The sequence below is a fragment of the Anarhichas minor genome, unplaced genomic scaffold (genome assembly GCF_050575085.1).
Source record: "Anarhichas minor isolate MPS153535 unplaced genomic scaffold, ASM5057508v1 ptg000023l, whole genome shotgun sequence".
Lineage (NCBI taxonomy): Eukaryota > Metazoa > Chordata > Actinopteri > Perciformes > Anarhichadidae > Anarhichas > Anarhichas minor.
Genome location: NW_027466469.1, coordinates 984,626 through 1,009,886, shown reverse-complemented (window position 1 = coordinate 1,009,886; position 25,261 = coordinate 984,626). Strand labels below are relative to the sequence as shown.

The 25,261-nt window shown below is 41.6% G+C and overlaps 1 protein-coding gene across 1 annotated transcript; it reads right to left on the bottom strand.

The window, feature by feature from the left end:
• Nucleotides 1-5,479: 5,479 nt before the first annotated feature.
• Nucleotides 5,480-7,038, bottom strand: kcna3a (potassium voltage-gated channel, shaker-related subfamily, member 3a). Its single transcript, XM_076096883.1, is given in 2 exon segments — nt 5,480-6,094; nt 6,097-7,038. Coding segments are annotated over 2 exon segments (1,557 nt in total).
• Between the last annotated feature and the right edge of the window lie 18,223 nt (nt 7,039-25,261).

Sequence of the window (25,261 nt, the reverse complement as noted above, 5' to 3'; positions counted from 1 at the left end):
GGCGACTCCGGTGCCGATGGGATATCTCAGGTGAAGTTACAGCGCGATGATGAAGCACTTTTCATTTCCCTGCAGTCAGCTGCATTAGATGAAGATGAATTAGTGTGAAGGAGAAATGTAAAATATGTTTATGATTGTCCTATTTTCACAGTTCCACACCTGGGACATGTTTTCCAGCATATGTTGCTGATATGACACTTTTCATTGTCAGGTGCATCTTGTCTCTGGGGGGGGGAAATGCTCTCTATCTGACACACTTTCTAAGCTTTCCGTTCTCTCACTGAAAGCTCTGAAAGTCTTGATGCAGAAGAGTGAACTTCATGAATAGCCTCAAGAGTGACATTACATGTTCTCTGAAGAGCAGATGTAATGTCCAGAGAAATAATGGCAATATGTCTCATGGATTCTATTTTTGGCAGCACTGATTTACATTTTTAGGGCAAATACTGTAGCACATAAAAATATAAAAATATCAGAGCAGAAGGAAAAAAATAATATGTGCAGAGCTGTGAATAACTAGACCGGGCTTGCCCCCCCCCTCCCCCTCTTCTCTCCACCGATGCGTCACGAACAAGCTTTTGGTAAAGTTCAAGGATGACGAGTGGCTCCTCTCCTGGCAGACGCCGGGTATCTTTAGAGGAAGCACGCTGCTGCCAGGCATCACTCCTCTCATGTGGCGAATGCTGGCATGGGGAGGACAGTGAGGGGATGGGAGGAGAGGGGGAAGCCCGGGGTCCACTGTCTGTGCCCCCCCACCTGGACTGAACACGATCCTGGACTCCTCCTATCTGCCTGCAGCAGCAGTATCAGAAAGGAGCAGCTGCGGAGACGACTGTTTGCAGTTTCCTGCATCTGTGTGCATGCAAGCTCATGTCCGCTTTGACTCGGTGCAGTGTGTGCACATTCTCTCTGACCAGGATCCCACAGCACAGTGCACTTAGGCGTACCAGCTGTGACCGTCTTGCAGCTGTGCGGCACTCAAGCACGCTCATTCATACACACACAGGCAGGCATTCATGCAGGGACAGCCAGACAACTACACGTCAACACTTTTTAAAACTCGCAGACACACGTATTAAAGTCATCACTGTCCAGCCAAATCTCAAATCTCTTTTCTCAATGCTGCGTTCTGCATGTTCATCTCTATACATCTATAGTAAAATGTAAGTCTTATGTTATTACACAAAGAGGGTTGGGTAACATTTTATCAGAACAGATGAGAAAAATATACTCTTCCATTCTTTGGAAGTTCTATGAACTTTAACAAACTATCTTCAAACTAAAAGCCAATGTTGTCTAGACACAAGCAGCCGTTATCTAAATAAATGACTGCCGAAATATTGATTCAAATCAAGAACTATCTGAATGAGAGAAAGTAAACAAAATGACAAACAAACTGAGAGCTGCATTCATTGTTTGGCCACTTTACAGAGGTGGAAATGATCAGCTTCTAAAGTTGTTAAAGTAACATGTTAGTTGTTAGTTGTTTCTAGTGTTGAAATGAATGGAAGTCAGCTAATCACTCTCCTTTTAGCTCTTTTTGTCTCCACCAAGTTCTGAGGGAAAGATCCGGCTCTTTCATTATTAAATGCTCCAGTATGTTCACCAGCTAGCCACTAACTTCTGTCTGTCTGCTGTATTGATGCTTAACATGTTAGGTAACATCTGCTTAGCTCAGCTTTTTTCACTTACATTATAAGAGCAGAGTTTGGAGGCCAGAAAAGAGCTGAAAAGCTGAAAGACTCAGAAATCCTGACGGAAGCATGTCAAGAGAGAAATATGGATGAATGTAGCTTTCATGGCAGCTTCTGCTACTTTGATACTACAGTTTGATACCCAGTTCTATATGGAACAAAGGGGCAATTCAAGAAGAGTTTATTGAAAGAAATGATAATGTTCTATTTATTTAAATACTGTAAAAGCAACACTGATCTCCCCATGAGGCCACAACAGAGGGCACCTCTGATGGGACTCTTACCTCTCCACAAACCAGAATGAGACAGGCTGAACTGCAGCAGACGATTAACGACGCCGAATAACTTGCAGACACGTTTTCATTTCCCCTGGTTGAAAATACACTGAACAAGGACTTAAATTCCAGATGAGACAGAGGGAACAAAGCCACTCAGCAGTTCTGAGACAGAGCACCTGGAGCTGTGGGCCGCATGGCGTCTGTTCTGCAGGACTGAGGTCCTTAACGCCCGGAATGAGTGGACGAAGGGTTAAATCCGCATCACTTAAAAATGGTTTAAAATGTGGACGGTCATAATATATGTTGTAGCCTTCAGTGGCTCTTCTTCGAGAGTTGTGTTTATCTTCCTTAAATGTTTTTGTTAGTGTGGAGGCTTTGTGTACACAAATCAAATGCGAACCACGTCTTACTAAAACAGGGCATTTTTTGTCAAGGTGGAAACTTAACCAAACTAAATTCTGAACCTTAACTAAAGATAATTCCTTACATAGCAAAATATCAGTTACCTGTACAGTGTATTATAAATATAGGATAGAAAATCATGCAAGTTGTTTATTTCAGAGGGAATTTGTTCTTAAGTGCCTTCTATTATTCTTAGCTCTTTGTCTTTTGTGAAAATGTTGCTTTGTAAACAGACTTCATGAGCTTTCATGTGTTTCTACAACAACGGATGTTTCTGTGTGACAGCCGAGCATACTGCAAAGTGAATTTCAAGTAACCTTCACATCCACTTCTGAGGCTCGTTGATGTGCTTGTTCAAAGTCTAGTAGCACTCAGGCTCACTAACTGTTTTTCCTTTTGTCTCCTGGGAAACGTAAGAATTGTGGGTCAGACTAAAAGTCTCTCGGTGAAACTTTCAGGTAGTTTCCTGACCTGAATGATAAATCCCAGACAGCCGCATGGCCGAGGACAAAACACCGTTCCTCCCTGATTGTTTGTGGTCTCACAGACCAAAGTTTTCTTTTTCTTTCACCTGAAAAAACCCTAAATAAGTATTGACGTGGTAACTCTTTGCTACGCCACAAAGGGGCTTGCACATTTAATGACTAAATATGACCACGAGGCATTGTTAGTACACCAAAAGAAAATATAAATATGTTTTATATGTTACATGGGCTATACATGAACAAATATATAAATTTGACTGCAAAAAAAATTGTATTCACAGAGAAATAAAAGCACAGTTGGTTATCCTATCACAGATAGAGAACATAAGTCAAACAAAAGTAACGCGTCATTTTCTGTGGCGGACGTCTGAAACGTCATCAGCTCAAAATCGTCCTTATAGAAGGGCAAAGTATCAAGTTAATAAAACAATGATGATGTTTTTGAGTCGTGAAAGTGGGCTCAGGGAGTCTCACTACTAGGCAGTCAGAACAAAGTGTGTATGCACTAGCATGAGTATAAAGGCACAATAACAGATTCACTCTAATAACTAATAAGACAGGGCTAAATATCATCAGCACAAGCTCAATATTAAACTTCTTCCCAACAGTAATACCTCAGTAGATCCGCTAGAGGGCAGCACGGAGCTATTTTCAGAGTGATGAAGCCCTGTTTAAAAACAACAGTTAACTTGGCATGACTAAACCTACAGCTCAACGGCAATACAACATAATTTAAACTACTTAATGATGCAAAACAGTAGCTTATAAAAAACGTTGCTGTCTGTACTTTTGAATTATGAACAGCTTTGTCTTCTAATTGGCTTAATTGGCATTTTTGCTTGACTCAAAATTGTTGCCAAACATTGTGTGCATGCTGCCAGTTTCTGCAAAGTGAAGATGTTCTGCTTTTCTCCCTTTTATGTCATCGTCATCATAAACTGAGCACCTTTAGATTCTGGACTGTTAGTTGAACAAAACAAGACATTTGAAGACATCATTTCGGACTCTGAGAAACTATTACAGGCATTTTTCACTATTTTAAGGACATTTAAAAGGTGAAATGATAAAATAATCAACAGATTAGTCGACAATGAAAACAATCAAAGGCTGTAGCCCTAAGAACATGTGGAAGTAAAGTCAGAATTGCAATTTTGAAAAACCTATTGCAACACGAAGAGGAAGCCTTGTGATTAATGTAAACTCCATCGAGTTTGTTTGCGTCACTTCAGCCCTCACCTTGTACCAAAAGCACACGTGCAAATGTCTGCTGGAGGGGAAGAAAAGGTATATAGCTGACGTCAGACTATAGTTGGCATGCCAACTCAGAGAATGAGGCTCACGTCTGAAAAGCAGAGCAGCTGAGGCGGTGTGATGGGGAACAAGACAGAGGCTGCACAACAGCTTCTCATGATTCCCACTGTATTACATGTGTGCCAGCTCATTGCCGGAGACTAAGGCAACGGAGTAACGATTGATAATGAGTTATCCACCTTTAAGGAACCCGATATATTATTATGCGAGTCTCACATTCACCTGCAGTTGTCGCCCCCCCCCCCCCCCCCCCAAGGACACACAGGTGATAAACTGTTGAACAGTCTTTGTGAAAATGCAACACAAGGCCATGGTATCATCAGAGGGGGTTACCCGGGAAACCACCGTCGTCATGGAGACTGCATCACGAGGCGGGACGTTCTGCACGCTCTCCCTCCTTTCATCCAGTGCGCACATGGCCCCAAACACACTTTATATATTTCATATTCCCTTCGGCTCGCTTTGGACGGAAATTGCAATGATATGAAATATTTAGCGAAATGTTATAATGACATTTTGAGTCTGGGTCAGTTCATTTCCGTTTTATTTAGTATAGGCTATATAGGCAGCTCTGAATAAAAATACAATTTTATGAAAAGCTAGACTCATATCTCATTATAAGTGTTTCCATCTACACCACTCGGTGTTATTACCTGAATAAGCATGTGAACAAGACTCAGAGTCCAACATCTCGACAAGTTATGATATTAAATATAATCTAAGACAGACATTTGGCTGTATAAAGTACCATGGTCTATTCATTACATTAATGGACAATTAAACTCTTCTTTCCACGAAGCACAAAACGTCAATTTTCTTTGACTGGTGGGTAAATGCAATATAGTGAGTAGACAATATGCTACACGTGTCTCCCAATCATGAACACCAACAACGTTCGCACAGACATCAAGATATAGGCATCGAGTGGCACTGTAATGAAGAAATATCGCTTTTAACAAGCCGCTTACTTCATTAAATGCTCTTGTTGTCGTCGTTGCTGTTGTTTTTGACAGCTTGAGCCGAAACGACAAGGCTACTTTTCCAGTGCGATTCTTTCTGGTTCATATTAATACTTCTTGGTCTCTTGGAAATACTCAAAAACACATGAATCACATGGAACCAAAAAAAGATCTCGTTTGCTTATAGCCTAAAAAACAACATGACTCGTTAAAAATAAAAAATTACGCACGTTCATCCACAGATATGGACTGGCACATAATGGTCCTCTCTCTACATATACATATATAAATAAAATATATAATAAGCTATAAGTCTTAATGCTCCGTAAATGCTCCATTCTGGTGTTCATTTACACGTCCGTGAAGATCTTTTTGATATTCACGCAGTTCTGGTTGTTTTCGGTGGAGAAGTTGGGCTGTTTGAACGCGCTGTTTATGCCCTCCTCTATCACCATGTCCGACTTGCTCAGGGATGAGGAGCTGCACGACCTCCTCAGCTCCTCCGGGGGGAGGTGCTCGCAGCTGCTGGTGTGCACGTACTGTGGGAGCTCCTCTCCATCCGTCTCCCTGTGGTAAAAGTAGTTGAAGTTGGACACAATCACTGGCACGGGTAAGGCAATGGTCAGCACGCCCGCTATTGCGCACAGCGAACCCACGACTTTCCCACCAACAGTCACCGGGTGCATGTCTCCATATCCGACCGTGGTCATGGTGACCACCGCCCACCAAAACGCATCTGGGATGCTGGTGAAACTGGACGAGGGGTCGTCTGCTTCCGCAAAGTAAACCGCGCTGGAAAAGAGGATAACCCCGATGAAGAGGAAGAATATGAGCAAGCCGAGCTCCCTCATGCTGGCCTTCAGGGTCTGTCCCAAAATCTGAAGTCCCTTTGAGTGACGCGACAGCTTAAAAATGCGAAAGACCCTCACCAGTCGGATCACCCTCAGGATTGCGAGAGGATTGCGAGGGACATGGCCTGCTGGCCGCCGTTGGTCTCCGTCTCGGCCAGCTCGGTCCCCAGAGTGATGAAGTAGGGGAATATCGCAACGATGTCGATGATATTCATGATGTTTTTGGAGAAGTAAGTTTTGCTGGGACAGGAGAAAAACCTGACCAGTAACTCGAAAGAGAACCATATGATGCACAGGGTCTCGATCACAAAGAAGGGGTCTGTGAACGGGTTCGGCACGTAGGGGGCAGTGCCGTTGACAGTGGGTGCCACTGTGGCGTCTCTGTCGTCCCGGAATTCCGGCAGAGTCTCCATGCAGAAAATAACGATTGAAATCAAAATGACAAGCACTGAAACTATTGCTATCCCCCGCGCTGGTCCAGAGCTTTCAGGATACTCAAACAAAAGCCAAACCTGCTTTTGGAATTCTCTTTTGGGCAACACGCGCTCCTCTTCTTTTATAAACCCTTCATCATCGCGGAATTTCTCCATGGCCTCTTCTCCGAGTTGATAGAACCGGATCTCCTCGGAGAAAATATCAATGGGGACGTTAACGGGTCTCCGTATGCGCCCCCCTGACTGGTAGTAATACAGGATGGCATCGAAGCTCGGTCTGTTCCTGTCGAAGAAGTACTCGTTCCTCAGCGGGTCGAAGTAGCGCATCCTTTTCCTCGGGTCCCCCATCAGCGTGTCTGGGAACTGGTTGAAAGTTTTAAGTTGCGTCTCAAAGCGTAAGCCCGAAATGTTGATGACCACCCTCTCGCAGCATCCCTGCCGGCCGCGCTCGTATCGATCCACCGACAGGTGCGGCGCCGAGAGCACGGCGGGCTCCTCCAGCATGCTTTCCGCCGTCATGACGCCCTTCTCCTCCTCGGCATAACCCCGGCCGTCGGTCGCGTTGCTGCCCTTGTGCCTGGCGTTCACGCGGGGTTGGATCACGCCAGATGTCTGGTCATCCATACAGGTGGTTTTTCGGTCCGGAGGGGCAGAGTGCGCCACGCCTCTCCCAGCCAAAGCACTACAGCCTTGGAGAGCTGAGGCCGCCGACGCCACTTACATCCCTTCTAACCATCACCTTTCTCCGCGTATCCACGCACTGAAGCGCTGCGCTCCCCTCTGCCCCCCCCATCCTCTCTCTCTTTACAAACACGCCGACACCCGCACGGCGCGCATATGTCTGACATCCTACGTCCACCACCCGCCCAATCTGAAATTAACTTGACACATTCATTCATTCATTCATGTGGTGGAACAAAAACACTTGATGAAATCACACCTGTTTGAGCCAACTTATATTATTTATTATAGTGAGCTCGTTTAAACCTCGTGCATTCTTATATCAGCGTGTTTAAACGCAGACATGAACGTGTGATCAGCTCTGCTGTCGTAAAACATTCACAGGTTTCTGTTTGTGACATTTAAAGGGAGTTTACTTCATGAACAATCACAACACATAAGACCAACAATGTCCTCTTCCGCACTGGGTCTGCAATAAAGTCCGATATTACTTTCGACATCAGTCATTGCTTCACGTCTTCCGCAGAAACTGAGCTGATGTAATCGGGTTTGTCGGGAAAACTGCGGACCTCCAGATGTTCACTGTCCAAACCACATGAATGAAACTATTCATTTGCTTTTTCTTCGCGTCGCATTTCTCTTCTGGTTGAGGGGGTGCTGCTCTCCGTGGTGCTGAAAACACGCGCGCACCATGCTTGTGAATCGATGCGCGCACGAGCATTCAGTGGAGTTGTGCATGTGTGCACAGTCCACGTGTATTCGTCTAAATATGCTTTTCAGTAACAGATAGAAGGCCCTGCGATCAGTCGCCTCATTTCCACTCGGGGAAAAAAAAAGAAAATATCGTCCGCCATCGGGTGAGAGAATCGCCTCAAAGACGCGCCTCAGGTGTCAGTCTTTGTTACAGCTGATTCATAACGGAAATGCAAAATCAGTGTTGTTTTTAATTCATACTGACGAGCGTCATCAAAGGCGCCCGTCGCTGTCTGGGACTTCGGGAGGACGTGCACTGGGTTAAATGGGATTCGAGGCTAATTATACAATCTCCTCTTTTTTTATTTTCATTGGTCAACTCTGGGTTTTAATTTCAACATGTCAAACCCCAAAAGGAAAAGATGAGCCTCTATTCTGTGCAAACATGGCGGCAGCATCTTCTCGACATATGAGAAAATCTTCTTAAAGCCGATAACACTGATGTAAAAAACCTATTGACCTCTTGCCTGAAAATAAAGAGTTAGGAAAACCTCTCACTGTCTGGAGGAGTACTGCGTATAGAAGGAAAAGCACGCTGAAGTAATACATCAAAGCACATTAGCCCGTTTCAAAATAAAGGCTGAACAAATCTTACATGTTGGACCTTCCTTAGACACATTCAACCGACCCCCCCTGACAAAGACTTGCCACCATAAAAGCTTAAAAGTCCACATTCTGTATATTCTCTCCCTTCACAATGATCTCAATGCTATTTTTAAAGACCTCTTTGCCTTGCCAGACAGTAAACAAGAGGATTGAAAAATGAATCAGAAGACTTTCAAAACTCCACATGTATTCGTTCTGTAACTATAATGTTTACTCCTCAGGTTGTGTCACACCCTCAAACTCTCAGGCACAAGGCCATAATTATTATTAATTTCATTATTAATATCTGGTTCTAGTGTTGCAGTGTGCTGCAGTTCAGCGTGTTGTTTGTCCAAGTGGTGTTATCGTACCCCAGCAAAAGCAGCTGCTCAATTCCCCACATCACTATAGGACAGGTCGATTTTCTTTTTAGAAATATGATGACTTTATTCTCATTCAATTACAACTTTTATTGTAATATTACTTTTTTTTCTCAAAATATTACGACAGAAAGCCTGAGAGCCTAACTGCATTCTTTTAATATATTTTTAAATTTGTAATTGCAATCTGCCGCCTGAATTTTGTGTTTTCCTTTACATAAATAAAGACACTTATAAATTGGTGCATAAACATTCACCAGAATGCAGGACTCAACATTTGCTGGTGAAAGACCACTTAATATGTTGAAACAAAACCTAGGCTCTTGCTCAGGCACAATACCAAGGAGATGATATCAGTGTCCTCAGTTGTTTATTACCCTGTTACCAAGTCATCAAATGTATTGTTAAAGTGGCTAAAATTACCCTAAATTACCAGATCAAGTGTGGAGTGACTACACATACACAGAAAAACAAATCTGCCGAAACAAAATCTAACCTCAGACGTGTTGAATATCGTTATCACTTCAGTGTTGACAGCTGTTCTCACATCTCACGTCTTGTTTTAATTAACGCACGTTGTGATACAAAGACGCAATACCGAAGAAGTTGAACTTCAGAGTGACAGTGTTGCACTCCTCATCATTGACTTCAAAGATTGTTGAGTGAGAGCCTACAGGTGACGAACAGCACCACCACTCCTTCAAACGTATATTTCCCCTCTGTCCTTTGTCTCCTCTCTGCAGCTCTGAGGTGGATTGAATTGTCCCTCCTCAGTCAGATCTGAGTCGCTATATTTTCCACAGAGGCCGATACCTCTGCTGAGGACATCTTAGATAAACACATTCAATAAAGTAAATACAAGACTGCAGAAACACGGCCCTGTACAATACAACAGTCACGGATGAAAAAACACAAAGCTTATTTCCATTGTGGCTCTTAAGATAAGGGAGAGAAAGCTGGGAGGTCTTCAAGTGAGGAAAAACAGGTGGAAACATTACAAATAAAAACATACACAATAAGTAAAGTAGTAAGCCGATCACGCCTGATGCCATCTTAGTGAGAGGACCCCATGACCTCTGACCTCAACCCCTCCGACCCAACAGACCCAACCTGAACCAGGTTTCACATTCGAGCTGAAACAATCGATTAATCGAGTGACAGAAAATGAATCATTAATTATACTCATTTAAGTCATTTACGAAGCTCCAGAGTGATCGTTTTGCTGCTTTCTCAGTTTTAGATAATTGTGAACTGAATATCTTTTGGTTTTGGACAGTTAGTCGGACAGAAAAAGACATTTGAAGATGTCAGCTCCTGGAAACTGTGATGGGTATTTTACACTATTTTCCAAATTATTAATTGAGTTATCGAGAAACCAATGTACAGATTAATTGAAAATGAGTATAGTTGTTGTATGCGTTAATCATATCCATACATACAAAAGAGACACTTGTTAGTATTACATATTAAAATGCTGATAAGGCGGAGAGTACATCATCTTTCTTGATTCATGCTGTAGCTGCATTTTGTAATTGTTAATCTTGGGGTTAAAGACAGACTTGTTAATGTAAATATGTATTGTCACTGATTGTTTCATCTGTGTGATGAAACAGATTCATGTGGCTTAACTCATTTTTTAGTGGTACGGTAATTTTCAGATGACAGTTTCTTTCAGATAAACACAGTACAATCGCTGCATAGAAATGTGATGGCATGAAAAATGTGTCATCTGCAGCAAAACATCCTGCTGCTACTAACAACCTCCCAGTAGTTGCATCTCAGGAAGCACGGGATGTTTTTTGTTTTTTTTTGGTCTCCATGGCAACAAAACATCAAGTGTTTTTTAAAAGAGAAAAAGGAGTTAAATTGAAGAAGTTACATAATTTCCAGTCCAACTCGTGCAAAAGCCGGTAGACCAGAGACTATTTTTCACATTCCCGCTGAGGGATGAACACGTTACGTGTCAGGATTAAAAGGAACCAGGCTGTTGTGTTTTTGAGTGTCGACTACAAGGCCGCTTATCAAACACTGAAGAATCAGCTCAACAAAAAGTTAACAGACAGAAAGCTCCGACCCTACAGGAGACACACTTTCATTTTGTAACAACACTCATTATCGAACAGCCTTTGGCTAAAAAACCTCCCTTTTCCCTCTCCGTTTCTTTCATCCAAGTCACTCTCCAGTTAAATATGATAGCTGAAAACAAATGAAATGTAAAGTCCTCTGGGTCATGCTTGTAAAACACAGACTGGTTGAGAAAATACTGTTTTGATTTGATCTGTAGTTTGGATGAAACCTTTGAATAATAAGGTCGGGGATTGTGATGATTGACGGCCACAGCCGCTGACAGACTTCTACATGCCGTTAAAGTTCCTGAAAACATCGCTATGGGACTGAATGCATGTGTGGGTTTAACAACGACGTTGTTATGATGGAATTCCCATGCAGATAGCATCTATGTGAGAGCCGAGGTGTCAGACTTGATATCAAGTCTATCTTTTTTTTATGTCACAACATACAGGTGATTTATTGTCTTCGTAAACACGAGCCAAAGATTTCCCCTAGACACTGACCTCGTTGAGCACATGCATATTCTCAATCTCACATGCATTCATAACTGCTTAATAGAGGCTTTATTCCACAAGGTCATTCAGTTCATTTTCTAGCCTATTCTGCTAGCTGCCTGCTGAGGATTTAAAAAAGAAAAGGCCTATTATGTATCCAAACCTCTGGAGCTGAAGGCAGCTAAAGATAGACTTCTTTTATCATTCTGGTAAGTTATAAAATGACTTATTAACGCTGGCAGAAGCTGCAATTTTAAGCGACATTACAAATGACATTGTGCTTCTGGTCTGGAGGGAGGCGAGGGCATTTGATATAATAATCCCACTAAAAGATCTGAACTGCATTTTTCATTCTCTAACATTGTGGACAGTGTCAGGGAAAAGAGGACTGGTTTCCATCAAACATGACAACGCTTGGACTGCTCTTTGAGTAATGAGGAGCGAGGCTTTTTTTCTGTCTGTTCAGGCTGGCTCAGGCACACACACACACACACACACACTAGCTGATCAATAGAGGCAGAGAGAGAGAGAGAGAGAGAGAGAGAGAGAGAGAGAGAGAGACCAGCATCTATCGATCAGTCATGCACTGGCTGTGAGCCCTGCCAGTACAGAATCATTACACATTCACATTGTCCGCTGCCACAGCCATCAGGAGTCAGCGTGAAGGCCAAGGTCATAAATAACGCAACAACACTTTTTTTTGCCACAATGCGAAGCTGCCAGGCGAGGGGTTAAATGATGAGTAATGTAACAGTTTTTGAAAACGCCGTCAGTCGATATCCTGTAAAAGGCTGAAGGTGTCAAATTCAATCAACTCAATGTAATAAATGGCCTAATTAATCTGTCGGATAATTAGAAAAAGGCAACCGTGTGATAAAAATGATGTTTGTATTCTACTAATTTGTTTTGCACATTGAGCAAGTGTTATATGTGCATTGTCTGTGTTTGTTTTATAAGTGCTACCTTAATGTACTGAACACAAGTCGTAGGAAGGTGGTCGGGGGGGATGGTGAGCGTGCAAAGCACAGAACTTTTGTTTCAGATTTATCCCGTGTTTGTTTAACATTAAGAAAAGGTTAGTCTTGGCTAAACATTAATAAAGTAAACACAACAAGTCTTGTGCTTCAAGTCAGTGTTGGCTTCTCTGATCTTTCCCGAGCCTTAATGAGGTGCTTTGTGAGCTTAAACACAACCATAACACGCTAGCAGCCGAGCATGATGTCACAGTGATAGCGTGCAGATTTGTTTTGCGGGTAATATTTACCGGGATCAACATCTAGGTTTAGCCTATTAGCATGCTCACCAACTATTATCAAATTGCACTAAACACCATAAATTGTATATAGGAAGTGGACGTAGTCACCGTGGTGTCACAAGTATTGGATTCTAAAATGGTTGCACTGTGAAAAGGTAACGATCCACCAAGGTCATTTTGATTTATCCTCTAGGACTCTTGAATATCTGTAGCAAAGCTTTAACAGTTATCCATCTAATAGTTGTCAAGACATTACACTCAAAACCAAAAATGTCAACCTCATGGTGGCACTGAAGAAAAAGTCAGAGGAATACCAAAGTCAGTAGGACAAGTACAATATGTTCAGGTTTGTGTGTCAATCCTTCAGGAGATGTCAAACGATCTCACTGAAAAAGAGCAAACTTTGACTTGTGGGTGGCGCTAGGTGAAAAGTCAGGGATCACGAAAGTCAGAAGGATGCATCATTTGGGAACCATGACTGTACAACATTTCAAAGCAATGTATCCAATAGTTGAGCTATTTCAGTCTGGACCAAAGTGGTGGACTGACCATCCAACCAGTGGTGCCATTAGTAGAGCCATGGGGGCCCTACAAAAACAGCAACATTAAGCTTGTTTTAGTTGTTACAAGCAGATGTTTTAGGAAAATAATGAATACTTTGTCAGATATGTTCTGAAAAAACCTTTTGCCACTGAGCCAATAAGTTATGTTGAATAAAAACCTGGTTCAGGCGGCACCATGTTTCTGTAAGATTATATTTGCAGTTTTAAATTAAGTACATAAACAAAATATTTTGGAAACAGGGTTTGCAAAAGGAGATACAACAGTGGTTTTATTTGTATGGGTCACAATATTTGTTCTGTTTATGGTAAGATTCTGTATTTGAATTTCTGTACGCCTCGGGAAGTCTTTCACCACCAAGGAAATGCGAGCAGCTGCTGCCACAGCGATGCATAAAACAAGCGTGACACACATGGAAGACGACGAGGGAATTAAACTCTGCATCTCATCAACGTCTGTGCCTTAATGTTACGGTTGCACTTCAAAAAAAACAAACACACAAAACACAGAGCACAGACATTCCACTTACCAGTGCCTACTTAAATACAGTGCATAATTGTGTTTGCACATGTCACACAAAAACACACACAAAGGCAGAAACCAGACCACACAGACTTTCCAAGACAAACAATTGCCTGCAAATGTAGGCAGAGAATAAAAAAAATGAAATGTTTGTACTCAAACACAAACCCCATAACTGAATGATAAATACTTCTGATTAGCATCATCTGACCTTCAACAACCTGGGGAGCATCAAATAGCAATTTTTCCTCTCCACTCAAGGTGGGTAAAAAAAATTGGCATTTGAGGTATAGTCGCTCTCCTCGGGGGAATCACGTGACGCAAGTCGTGAGAATTACAGCGCCAGTTATGGCCTGCGACGCGGCGCATGTGTCGTTGCTATTCCAAACGACATCCCTGCAGTGAAATGTGAAGGTCGTTGGCAAGGAGGAGGGCGTATGTTGGGGAAAAGATGCAGCCTCCTGGATTAGAGATCCCTGGGGAGAACAAGCTCTCTGGCAACTGCATGACATGCTGTAAAAGATTGGTGGGGCTACGCAGGAAAAAAGACCCCCCTGAGCATTGGACCATTGCTTTATGTCTGACCTGAGAGGAGTTAGTTTCCAGTAGCAGAAAGAACGCAGGCATGGACCTGGATGCTAATAGAGTCTCTTCAATTGATTGTGGACTGAGTTTGGACGTGTATTTTGTCAAAAGGTTGACGGGCAGGGGGACACAGGGCTGAAGTCAAGAGAGGCCCTCTGTCATTCACTTCTAGGCTCGTCTAGTTTAACAGAATCAGAGTGAGAGTCAACACCTGAATAGCAATGAGTTTTAATCACCACGTCCACAAAATGTGTTCAGGAATCAAACCAGACTCTGATATACAGTGCAAGTTGATTAGTGCTGCAAACAAAAAAAGAAAATCCTCATTAAATAATATGTAGTGATCTCTTATTTGGCCAATAAAACCTCAGAAAATAGGGAGAAAAAAACCCATTACAATTTCCTGTAGCCCACGGTAATGTCATCAGATGTCTGATGATGATCTGAAAACCAAAAAGATTGTATTAATTATGATGTAAAACAAGTGAAAGCAACAAATTCTCACAATTGAGAGGCTGTCACAATCAAATTATTTGGCTTTTTTGCTGGATAAATGACGAAAACATATTATTGCAGATTTATTTTCTCTCAATCTACTAATCAATTAAACGACGAATGATTGCGGCTCCACAACTAAAGTGGGAAACACTCTACAACACTACACATTCAACAAGTGTTATTATTTAGTTATCAGCATTTTATCAACAGAATAAACAGTATGAATATAACCGGGGAGGAAAAAGTAAAACACATGTTATTCCTTCAACTCTTTTCTCGTCTTAGAAACGGCATCCTGCTGTATTATTTCTGCAAATTATCAGGCTTGCACCTTCCTAGAGTAGCCGGCTCGAGAGACATGTTTGAAGTGCGAACCACAGTTTATAAGGAGCAGATGGGCTGACGAATGTAACTCCTGAGTGGAGCTGTGAATGCCTCGCTGCCAAATCACAGTGAGAGATAGCAGAATGGCTCATTTGGGAACGCAGCAGGCTGCAGCAGGAATCACCAGGACGAAGAGGAGCAAGAACTCAATTAGAATGGTTATCACAATAAACAACACCAGACATATGCTTATTTAATTTCGGCTTTCTCGGCTGCTGTAGATGGTGGGAGTCTCCAAGTATCTCGGCACAAGAGAAGATACTCATGCCTAACATCATTTAAAAGAAGATATTTAGTTCGAGACGGGTTACGCATAATACACGTATTGCGCTGGCAAACCGTCAATTAGCGAGAAATTCTGTATTCCAGAGTAAAGTTCCCCGGAGGCACGCTGACCTTTCCCGGAAAATCCATATGCGAAGAATACACAATGTGTGTACTAGGAGGGATGTGCACAACGGGTCTATATATATTTCAAAGTCAGACTGTCAAGATCTGTCTTTAAATGTGAGGGAGCAGTTGATTTAGCGATGACAATTATGGTGTTTTCAAATGCTAAATATAGATGTATTTACTTGCTGCTACTACTACTACTACTACTACATAGCAGAAGGAATCTGCCATTCACTTTTTGACAGACAAAATATGTTCATGGTTAAACCATTGAATAGTAATACTGTAGAGGACGCATTCATCATATTAATGCATAAATCTACAGCCATGCTAGCAGCTCTGTGAGGCCGTCCTTTGGCACAGCGGTGCTTTCAATGACTCTTATGAAGAACTTTGTAGCTTTGCTCTGTGAAGAGTGCCATACTAAATACAGATGATGTTTAGTAGATATAATGTTTACAATGCTCACCAACTCATTTTAGCGTGATAGCATGCTAACAATTGCTAATTAGCATAAAACACAAAATACAGCTTAGACGGATGAGAATGTCATTAGTTTTGCAAGTGTATTAGACACATCTTTACCAAATATCATGATAATCCATTCAATAGCTGTATGTAGTTGTGAAATATTTCATTCAGATGTCAACCTCATGGTGGTGCTGGACAAGTCAGTGGATCACCAAAATCACTAGGGTATGACAAGTAGATGTTGAGCTATTTTACTGCAACACTAGCATGACTTAAAACCCAATAATGCCATCAGGCAGTCCGGCCTATCGACTCGCAACATTGCCCACAATACAGTATTAAAAAGGGATAGATACCAAGGTATACAAGACATGTCAAAGTTCATATAGACCTACATTTCAGTTAACGTTGCAAAGTCTCAACGATGATTTTGTGTAGAAACAAAATGAATCTGGATGGCTGCTATACTGTGTAGGGCCACCGTTAGAAGAAGGTGTCCCATATAAGTTGGATATTTTGGGCCAAACGATTGTTTAATCTTTGCATTTTTTGTTTTTGTTTTCATTGAAGGATAGTCAGGAGGAGGAGGAGGAGGAAGGAGAAAGAAAAATACCAGTCCTGTAGGTCCTGTTGCCCAACAATACTACAGCACGTAAAACTAGAATCAGTGTGAAGACAGATGGTGACATTGCTTTGATGGTATTTTGGCAGGCTGGTGGTAACCATGGTAACCATGGTAAAAATGGGGGATCCCAGCGGATCGATAAAGCAAAGGGAATTTTCCTGCTCTGTATTTCAGGCTGTGAAATTCCAACTTCCAGATTCAATTTCACAGCTTGCTGCCCACTAAACACTGCTCTCCAAGAAACTGAACCCCCACATGTAAATACATACACACAAACACACACACTAACATGCCGTTATACACACACACACACACACACACACACACACACACACACACACACACAAACATGCCTTTATACACACACACGAGTAAGACGATATGCATAGCAGGATTAGATATTTCCTACTTATTTGGCTCTCTTTTCCTGCCATAGGGAGGAAAACCTAAACACAGTGAGCATTTACAGTAAACATACTGTATATACGGCCACACACGTATGCTCACGTGCATGAATGCAAATAGTTCACCCACATACTCACGCATGGACAGACACACACATGCAGAAAAAAGTTTCAAAACCACCACACAACCGCAGATAATGATGTGGTCGTCTGTCAGAGATGCTGTCTTCCAATCAAAGGCTCGTCTGCAGCCCCATGGTAGAGTACATTTTTGTTATGTTCCTGCCACTGGGGATTCACTGTCTCCCCATCCCCACAATGACAGCAACATCATTAATACTCCAATTGCTTCCCCGTGACACATGCTATAGACTGTAGGAAGGGTGTATAGATGAGAGCACTCTGAGGCAAAAAGCATCTCTGAAAGGATAATTCTAATTCATCACATATTGTGTCTTATTTAACCTGTAATCACCAATTTAGGGAACAATTTTTTTCCTCTGACTTTATTTAGAAGAGAAAACCACATGGATGGTACAAATATAACACAAACCTTCCATCGTAAACATCTTTCACAGTTCATGAACCAACCTTACTCTACTGTTCTCGCCGTAGTTGTGTGCATACTGAAAGACATTTCAGGTGCGTTCACTTTCAGCTTTACCTCAAATATATTGGCTGCTTGTTTTTTAACCTGTGTGATGATCATCTGACCACTACTGTTTGAACAGACCAGAAGACTAAAACGAATGGTCAAACATATCCAGACTTTAGTACGAGTCAAGCTCTTAAACACTGGATCCTACATTTGCCAAAAGGCAACCGCATATATATATATATATATATTGAATATATGAAACTCCAGGTTTGTAACTCAGGCGTTATAAATGTGCCATCTCCAATCCCAAATTGACATGACCCTGATGACATCATTAGGATCATTTTTCAGCCCCTCCCAAATCCACAGACGACTAGCCGAGTATGTGTGACAAACTAATGTCAATGGCATGGAATGCCCCTTTAATATTTATAGTTGCATCCGGCCGCTGTAAGCCATATTCTATCTAATGAGGAGGACTGGCAATTTATGAAAATGTTGCATTCACAGGATTACAGGATTTTTGCATTAATGTGATGAAGTCCTTTGATTTGTCATTTCCATTTGGTCATTTTATCAATGGATGATTTTCAATTGCATTTCACATGATTTAGATCCCCGTCATAGACTAAAGAGATAAAAGATGTAATGCATATTGCCCACTTCTCTATCAGATTGTACAAATATCCTGTGGGACAGTATTAAATCAGGACTCTGGATTGATCATTGATTGATTTGTAAGCCTGGATTTAATTTTTCTGTTTGAAAAAATGTGATATGAACTATGAATTGAAGCTCAGGGAATATATTTTATGACAATTAGAGCTGGCCGATTAATCAATATGCTAATTTATCGTCTTTCAATAGCATCATATATCTACATATTGTGATACACAATTAGGTCATCAAAATCGATAACACGCATAGAATTTTTAATTCATTGAGAAAATACTTTTAAAGACCATTTATTTATTGAATTACCAGAAAACATGATGATAAATACTGAGATATGACACAACGTATATTGTATCAAAACACATGTGCGTAGGTCTCTACCTTATTTTCATTGTTTATTTGGAGCCAATGAACAGATTTTTTAAGATATGTTCCCTTACATCGTCAAAAGAGCGAAAAGAGGTAGAATTATGTTTTGAGTGGAATATCCCTGTACATTTTTGAATACCGACATAAAATACCATCCCAGCAAAAAAAATAAAAAATACAGTGATATAAATTTCAGGACATAACGTCCACCTCTACCGGACAGCGCAATTAAACGGACTCTTTTTATACCGCTTTGAGAGAACAGAGGACTCTGACGAGAAGAAAGGAGGATGTATTTGCTTTATGGTGAATAACTTTAATGTTAATGCAGAAATTGAAGGAGCTGAAGGGATTGCATCTCACTGGAGTTGTAATGTTACCTTGGACAATTTCGCGTGACTAATATATTAATTGATGATTGAAGTCTGTGCTCTGGTATTTTCTGTGAGTGAAATTCTAATGTTAGTATAACTTTATTTATATGTTAGCACCTGGACCAACAAGACCCCAGGGTTACATTTGCGGGCTAGCAACGTAGCATATCGCCTGGCTTCTTAGCATAGCTTGTTGGACTGATTAGCCTTAGCTAGCTTGGTAGTTTTTAGCTAGGTGGGCTTGTTTCAGCAATAAGGCTTCATTCGGCCCGCCTCGACTCCATCCACGCTTCACTTCTCGGCCTAGTTTTTGGGTTGGGCTGCGTCGTGACTGCCAAGATGGCGATGACCGGAGCCGCCCACTTTGAGCTTCACTTTGGCTCTTCAGAAACGTATGGGTGATGTCACGGAGTCTATTATTACCTGCTTGACAATTCTGCCTGTCACACCTCCAATTTGAATCTACACGTATTGTTTTTAAAAGGCCATAACTGCAGCCTATTCCAAGCAGCCCCACAAGGGTCAACAGACATGAAACTACGACCACATATCGCGATGCTAGATGCTCAGTGTTACAGGATCATTTACCAACCGCGGCATCAGTTTGCATTGAAATATTTAATTGATAGCGCTGTGAAGGCCCGACCGAGGTGATGATCCAGGTCAGTGGAGATGATGAGGGAGCCAGGCCACAGCTGTAGGAAAAGAACCAGTGAAAAACGCATCCTGTGTTAGCTCACAGATGCAATGTATTATGGAGGAGAAGAGTGTTGTAGTGCAAATTTAATCTGAATTATAATGAGTATTCATTTCTGCCTAATAACTATGATATAAATGCTGCAATATTAAAAAGATTTTTCTCTTGCATTTCCCAGAAGTACAAAATGGAGGACACGTCCTGTATCTGCTTTTCAAGGTGCTTCATCTTTGTGTGTTGCATAAAGAACACGGTGTGTAGGGGGCTACCGTCCTCCATTAACCACACTATGTAATTGTAAGGGGTTATTACAATTACCAAACCACAACAATCAAATCCAATCATCCAGCCATGATGTGAGCTTCCCCTTCATTTCTTTTTAATGTAAATGGTCGAGCAATTCATCTTTTCTGCAAAAATCCAAACAAAAGCAAACAAAGCAGAAAGCTTTATGAGGACAGACTTCAAAGCGCGAGTCCTCATTAGACATACTACGCCTTTGAAGAGACATCAGCAATCCTCTGCAACACCACAGATGGACTGCCAAAGTGTGCCCATAAATCCGAGGAAGTCTTTGTTTATTGGCTCTATTAAGAGGTTTGGTATTGCACTGATTTGTGCTGCAGTGATCAAAGGTCATAGAAATGAAGCGAATTACTGTACTAATCATTTAGAGGAAATGGTTTGTAATTGGCCCGTTTGTGGGTTTTGGAATATATTGTATGGCCTCATCGTTCAAAGTTCATAGAAAACATATTCGACTATAACTCAGTATCAAGTGTTAACCCCTCAATGTTCAGTTTGCCTCTTTTATTTCCCCTTACATAACTTTAAGGTGAGAAAAAACTTTAGCCTCATTGTCTGAATCATATGTAGCGTATTCTGTATTATTATAATCAACATTTTTTTGCGATTCATTGGTTAATAATTTTGACTGTCATAACAAATCAGATTTTTTTTAAAATCTGTATGATGTTTTTAAGATGATTTGAGGCCAGGGAATTGATGTGGAACTAAAGTCGTCAGAGGCCCTCTGTGACTGAACGAATGAAACTAATAGCAGAAACAATGGATTTCACACCGACACTGAAGAGGAAGAAGTTGTATTTAATCTGGATTGTACACGTTGTGTCCAATACCTGATCCACTTAATGAGCTTAGTACGACTGTCACGGGATTTCACGGATAGGACCCAAACGCAAGACCACAGGAGACAGAGTCCAATGTAACTGAATTTATTTAGAAGGTGTGTGAAGGTGTGGAGCCCGTGGTCCGACACCGGAGGGCAGGCGGATTGACGGTGTGAGTCCCGTGGCTCGACACCGGAGGGCTGGTAGCTCGACGGTGTGATGTCCCGTGGCTCGACACCGGAGAGTATGCAGATCAACCAGTACACTACACCCGTAGCAGAGAGGAGAGAGATTAGTTCAGGAAGGAACAACGGGGTTCAACTTACGGAACGGCGGTGGAGGCTACCAAGGCAGAAGACAATACGGACTGACAACCCAGGCCTGCAAGACCAGGGTTGATATGCTGCTGGGTAACGAGCCAGATTGTCCGCAGCTGTGCATCCATCAGGGCGGTGGCAATGGGAGGTGTCTGGAGGCAGGCCCGAGAAAACAACACCAAGCACATGGCACAGCAAAACAAACAGGGGAAAAACAGACACAAGAGGAGAGGAGATTGGGGGGAAACAGAGGTTAACACACAATGGGTCAGACAGGGATCCTGACAACGACAGCAATAATGATTAGTGGAATGATTAGTGCATTCCTGAGGAAAGGCTCTTCCTTAAACACAAGTCACATGTTTAATAACTGTCCAACCAGAAGAAGAGGTGAAGAACGAAAGGAAATAATTATCATCATATAATAAGAAGTAAAACATACAAGGGACTTCAATATCACCTAAATCACAACAATCAATGCCAAACCTCGTCAGGGACACTATCAACGGTTTCTATGGCATTGTACCCATATGCACTGGTTTTATAGCAGCACCATTCAATCCCATGGAAATATTATAGATGTCATGTTACATTTCTACAAACTTTGGCCTGACATATTTGGCGTCTAAAGCTCTGGAAACTGTTAGGATTAAAAATAAAGTTCTGTAGGTTTGAACAATGTTTTGTTGCATGGTGTGAGTTTCAAATGACTAACCTACCGGCAGGTCTTTGGGGATTAACAGGCTATAAAAAAATCAGCTCAAAAATATTTAAATATAAAACTTGGGTTCAGGGCAGAAAGGTAATCATAATTAAAGCTGCAAGCAGCGATGTACGGGCCCTCGCACCTTCCTGCGTCTTGGGAGTACTGGCGGGACACCGGCAGACGCGGCCATAAATATCTGCGACCTTCAGACAGCGTGCCCACAAGTTAGACGTATGTTTAATGCGTGGACTGTGATGCTGGAAATTATGTAGTGGAAATATTCCACCAGTTCCTGTATCCACTATGTGGCGCTAGAGAACACGCGCAAACATGCATTATGTTGCTCTATATCAAGTATAGACCACATCATGTAAATGTCATGTAAATCAGATTCCGTTTGTCACGTATCAAAGTATGAAACTTGTCATTTCCTTTTTGCCAGTAGGTGGCGCTATGACTTTGTGAAAATGTTGGCATGGAAATGTGCTCAAGCCTGGACCAGCATCATGCATAACAAGTTTGGGGCAGATTGAATAAAGTACCTTGGAGTTACAACAACTTCCTCATTCATGGCGAACGGCACGAAATGTGCGTGACATGGGCGCCACATAAAACGAAGGTCGTTCAATGTCAGTAGACCATTTTAGCAACTTTTCATCATTAAAGTCTTTAGATCATCTTGACTAAATTTGAAGTTGATCGTATAAATTCTGTGGGAGGAGTTTGTTAAAGTACAATGCCTGAAAACGATGAAAAATGCCTAAAAATGCAAATAAATGGGAGTATTACTGCATCGCCCCCTAGTGGTTGTATGGAATGAAAATTTGAGAGTATGTTACAGGACACAATGTGAACATATGCAACAGATTTCGTGATAATAAGCCACATGGTTTTGAAGTTATATATATTGCTGTAGAAGGCCACGCCCTTATGAAGTTCATTGGTCCATATATTGTTAATGCAATAAGATATCAACAAACTTTTCGTGAATTTTGATGATATATATCCAATAATGATTCACAGCAAATTTGGTACCAATCAGGCGCTAGCGAGCAATTTTGTCATGCTCGAGCATGGGACCCATAAAATATAAAATTTTCCCGCAGTCCTGATATGCTCGCCAAATATGGGGAGGTTGGGGACACGATAAAGCCCCAAAAAGGCATTTAATTCGAGATAATAATAATAATAATAATTCCTACAGTTTCAATAGGGACCTCGCGGCCCGACGTTGTCGGTGCTCGGGCCCGGAAAATCAAATTCAACATGATGGCGAAATAATGTTCTCATGCCAAAACTGATGAGCCAAAGATACCAAGATTTCTTATCAAAACATGAGACTATAAGCCGAAATACAGCTTTTCCACGACTGCAAAACCAAGCACACACACACACACACACACACACACACACACACACACACACAGACAATATCCCGAGCATGGTTTGTTATCTTGAGTGAACATATTTGTGCAAATGTGATAAAACATGAGGCGTGGAGGGTTCATTTACTGGAGCGAGCGGCACTGGCAAAGCACTCACACAGACACAGTAATTCATGCGCACAATGAAGACAGCAGAAAGTGACACATTATTTCCCAAAACATCCGCTTAGACTTTAAATGTGTCACGTTTGATACTGCTCACATTTGTTCTCTCAGCACATCTCACTAAACAAACAAGTAAGAGATATTGGACACAGTGGCTGCTCCTGCCACACCAGGGGGAGGTCTCGCTCCTTCCCCCTTGTGCAATTGCCTTAGCTCAATGATTTATGAAAAGGAAAACAATCTGTGCACAGATGGGACATAGATATAAATATTCTGACCTGTCACAAGGAGGCCAGACCACTCTGACGTCACTTTCAACTGATCTATAACGCGGCGCACACAGAGGATTAGAGCTGTGCTGGAGCGAGTTTTCGAAATGCCTCCAATAAAAAGGGAGAAAAATGGGAAAAACTCACAAAGCAAAAGGGGGAGCTGTATTATGTGTTCTTGCTCCAAGCCATCAAGGCTCATTTATCTTGGTTGTTTCTGATCTTTTATACAACAAACAACTTCCCATAGAGCTGTTATATAAAGACATAATAAATAAATGTTCAGCCGCATGAATCAAGCATATTGATATATAATCGCTACGTGATGTAATCGCATGCCTACTCGGGACTGCCACAGTTGTTTACCTGCTCCTGATCCAGCCGGCTCATTGCCAAGCAAACACATCAGTACGTGTTTCTTTTTTCTTCTTTTTTTTTCTTCTTTTGAAGGTTCCCGGGAGAATCTAAAGCAATTTTCTGTGATGAAAAACCCTCCAAAAGCAAAGCACTCATTTCACTATTCTATTGATTTCGGTCAGAAAATAACGTTTGCTTTTGATGTCTGATTTTGAATCAAAGCATCAAGACTGTGTTGGATATGGATCAGCCAACATAACTGGCTGATTTAGGCTCATCGCCTTATATTGGTACTATATGTTCATCTTGATAAGTAGAAGTCATTGATTTTATAACACTTCAATATTGATATCAGCTTCCCAAATTCAGTATCACCCAGGCGCTAGTTATCATTACTGTCAGTTTCTAGAGTAAATCTACAAAGTGACACAAGGACTTTCTAGAATGTGACATCTGGATGGTCATTCGTTTCTGAGTTTATAACTGGCTGTGGGTTTCAGGAGCTGCTTCATTATTTACTGTTCGATAATGCAGCTTGGTTTGAGTTAACCACAGGAGAGCAAAAAGTGCTCCAAAGTAAACCACAAAATCGTATTTCATTTGTTGCTGACAGATATCAGGGATTTCTGAGCCAACGTCGTTAACAGCAGGTTAGGGTTGGTAGTGCCTGTTGTCATGGTCACAATGGTTGCTGAACATAAACGGGCTTTGCCGAATTGCAGATAGCGAATAACTTCTTTGTTACCGTAGTCGACAATGAATGATGACCCTGATCCCTAAAGTATTTTGGTTTGGTTTCCAGTGTTTCCCAAATAATTATCTGTTAACAGTGGTGGGTGGGAGTCATTTTGGAGTCAGTTTGGTTTACATCTCTGTCCTAGTTTTTGCTTATAAGGCGACTAGTTGCAGAGCTAAAACGAAATACTTATTAACCAAGTCAACATTTTGTCCTCTCAAATCATTCCCTCAAAAAAGCTACTTTAAGACTTTCATTTGTACATTTTCTTTTTTAGCAGAGGTGGAGAATTCCTTGCTGCGGCGGCTCACAGCTGTTGAATGACTGTAATGGAAACACTGGTTTCTGTCTCAGTTTATGCCTTAACCTAAATTAAGTTAAACCAACGCTGAGCTGTGATTGTTTGAT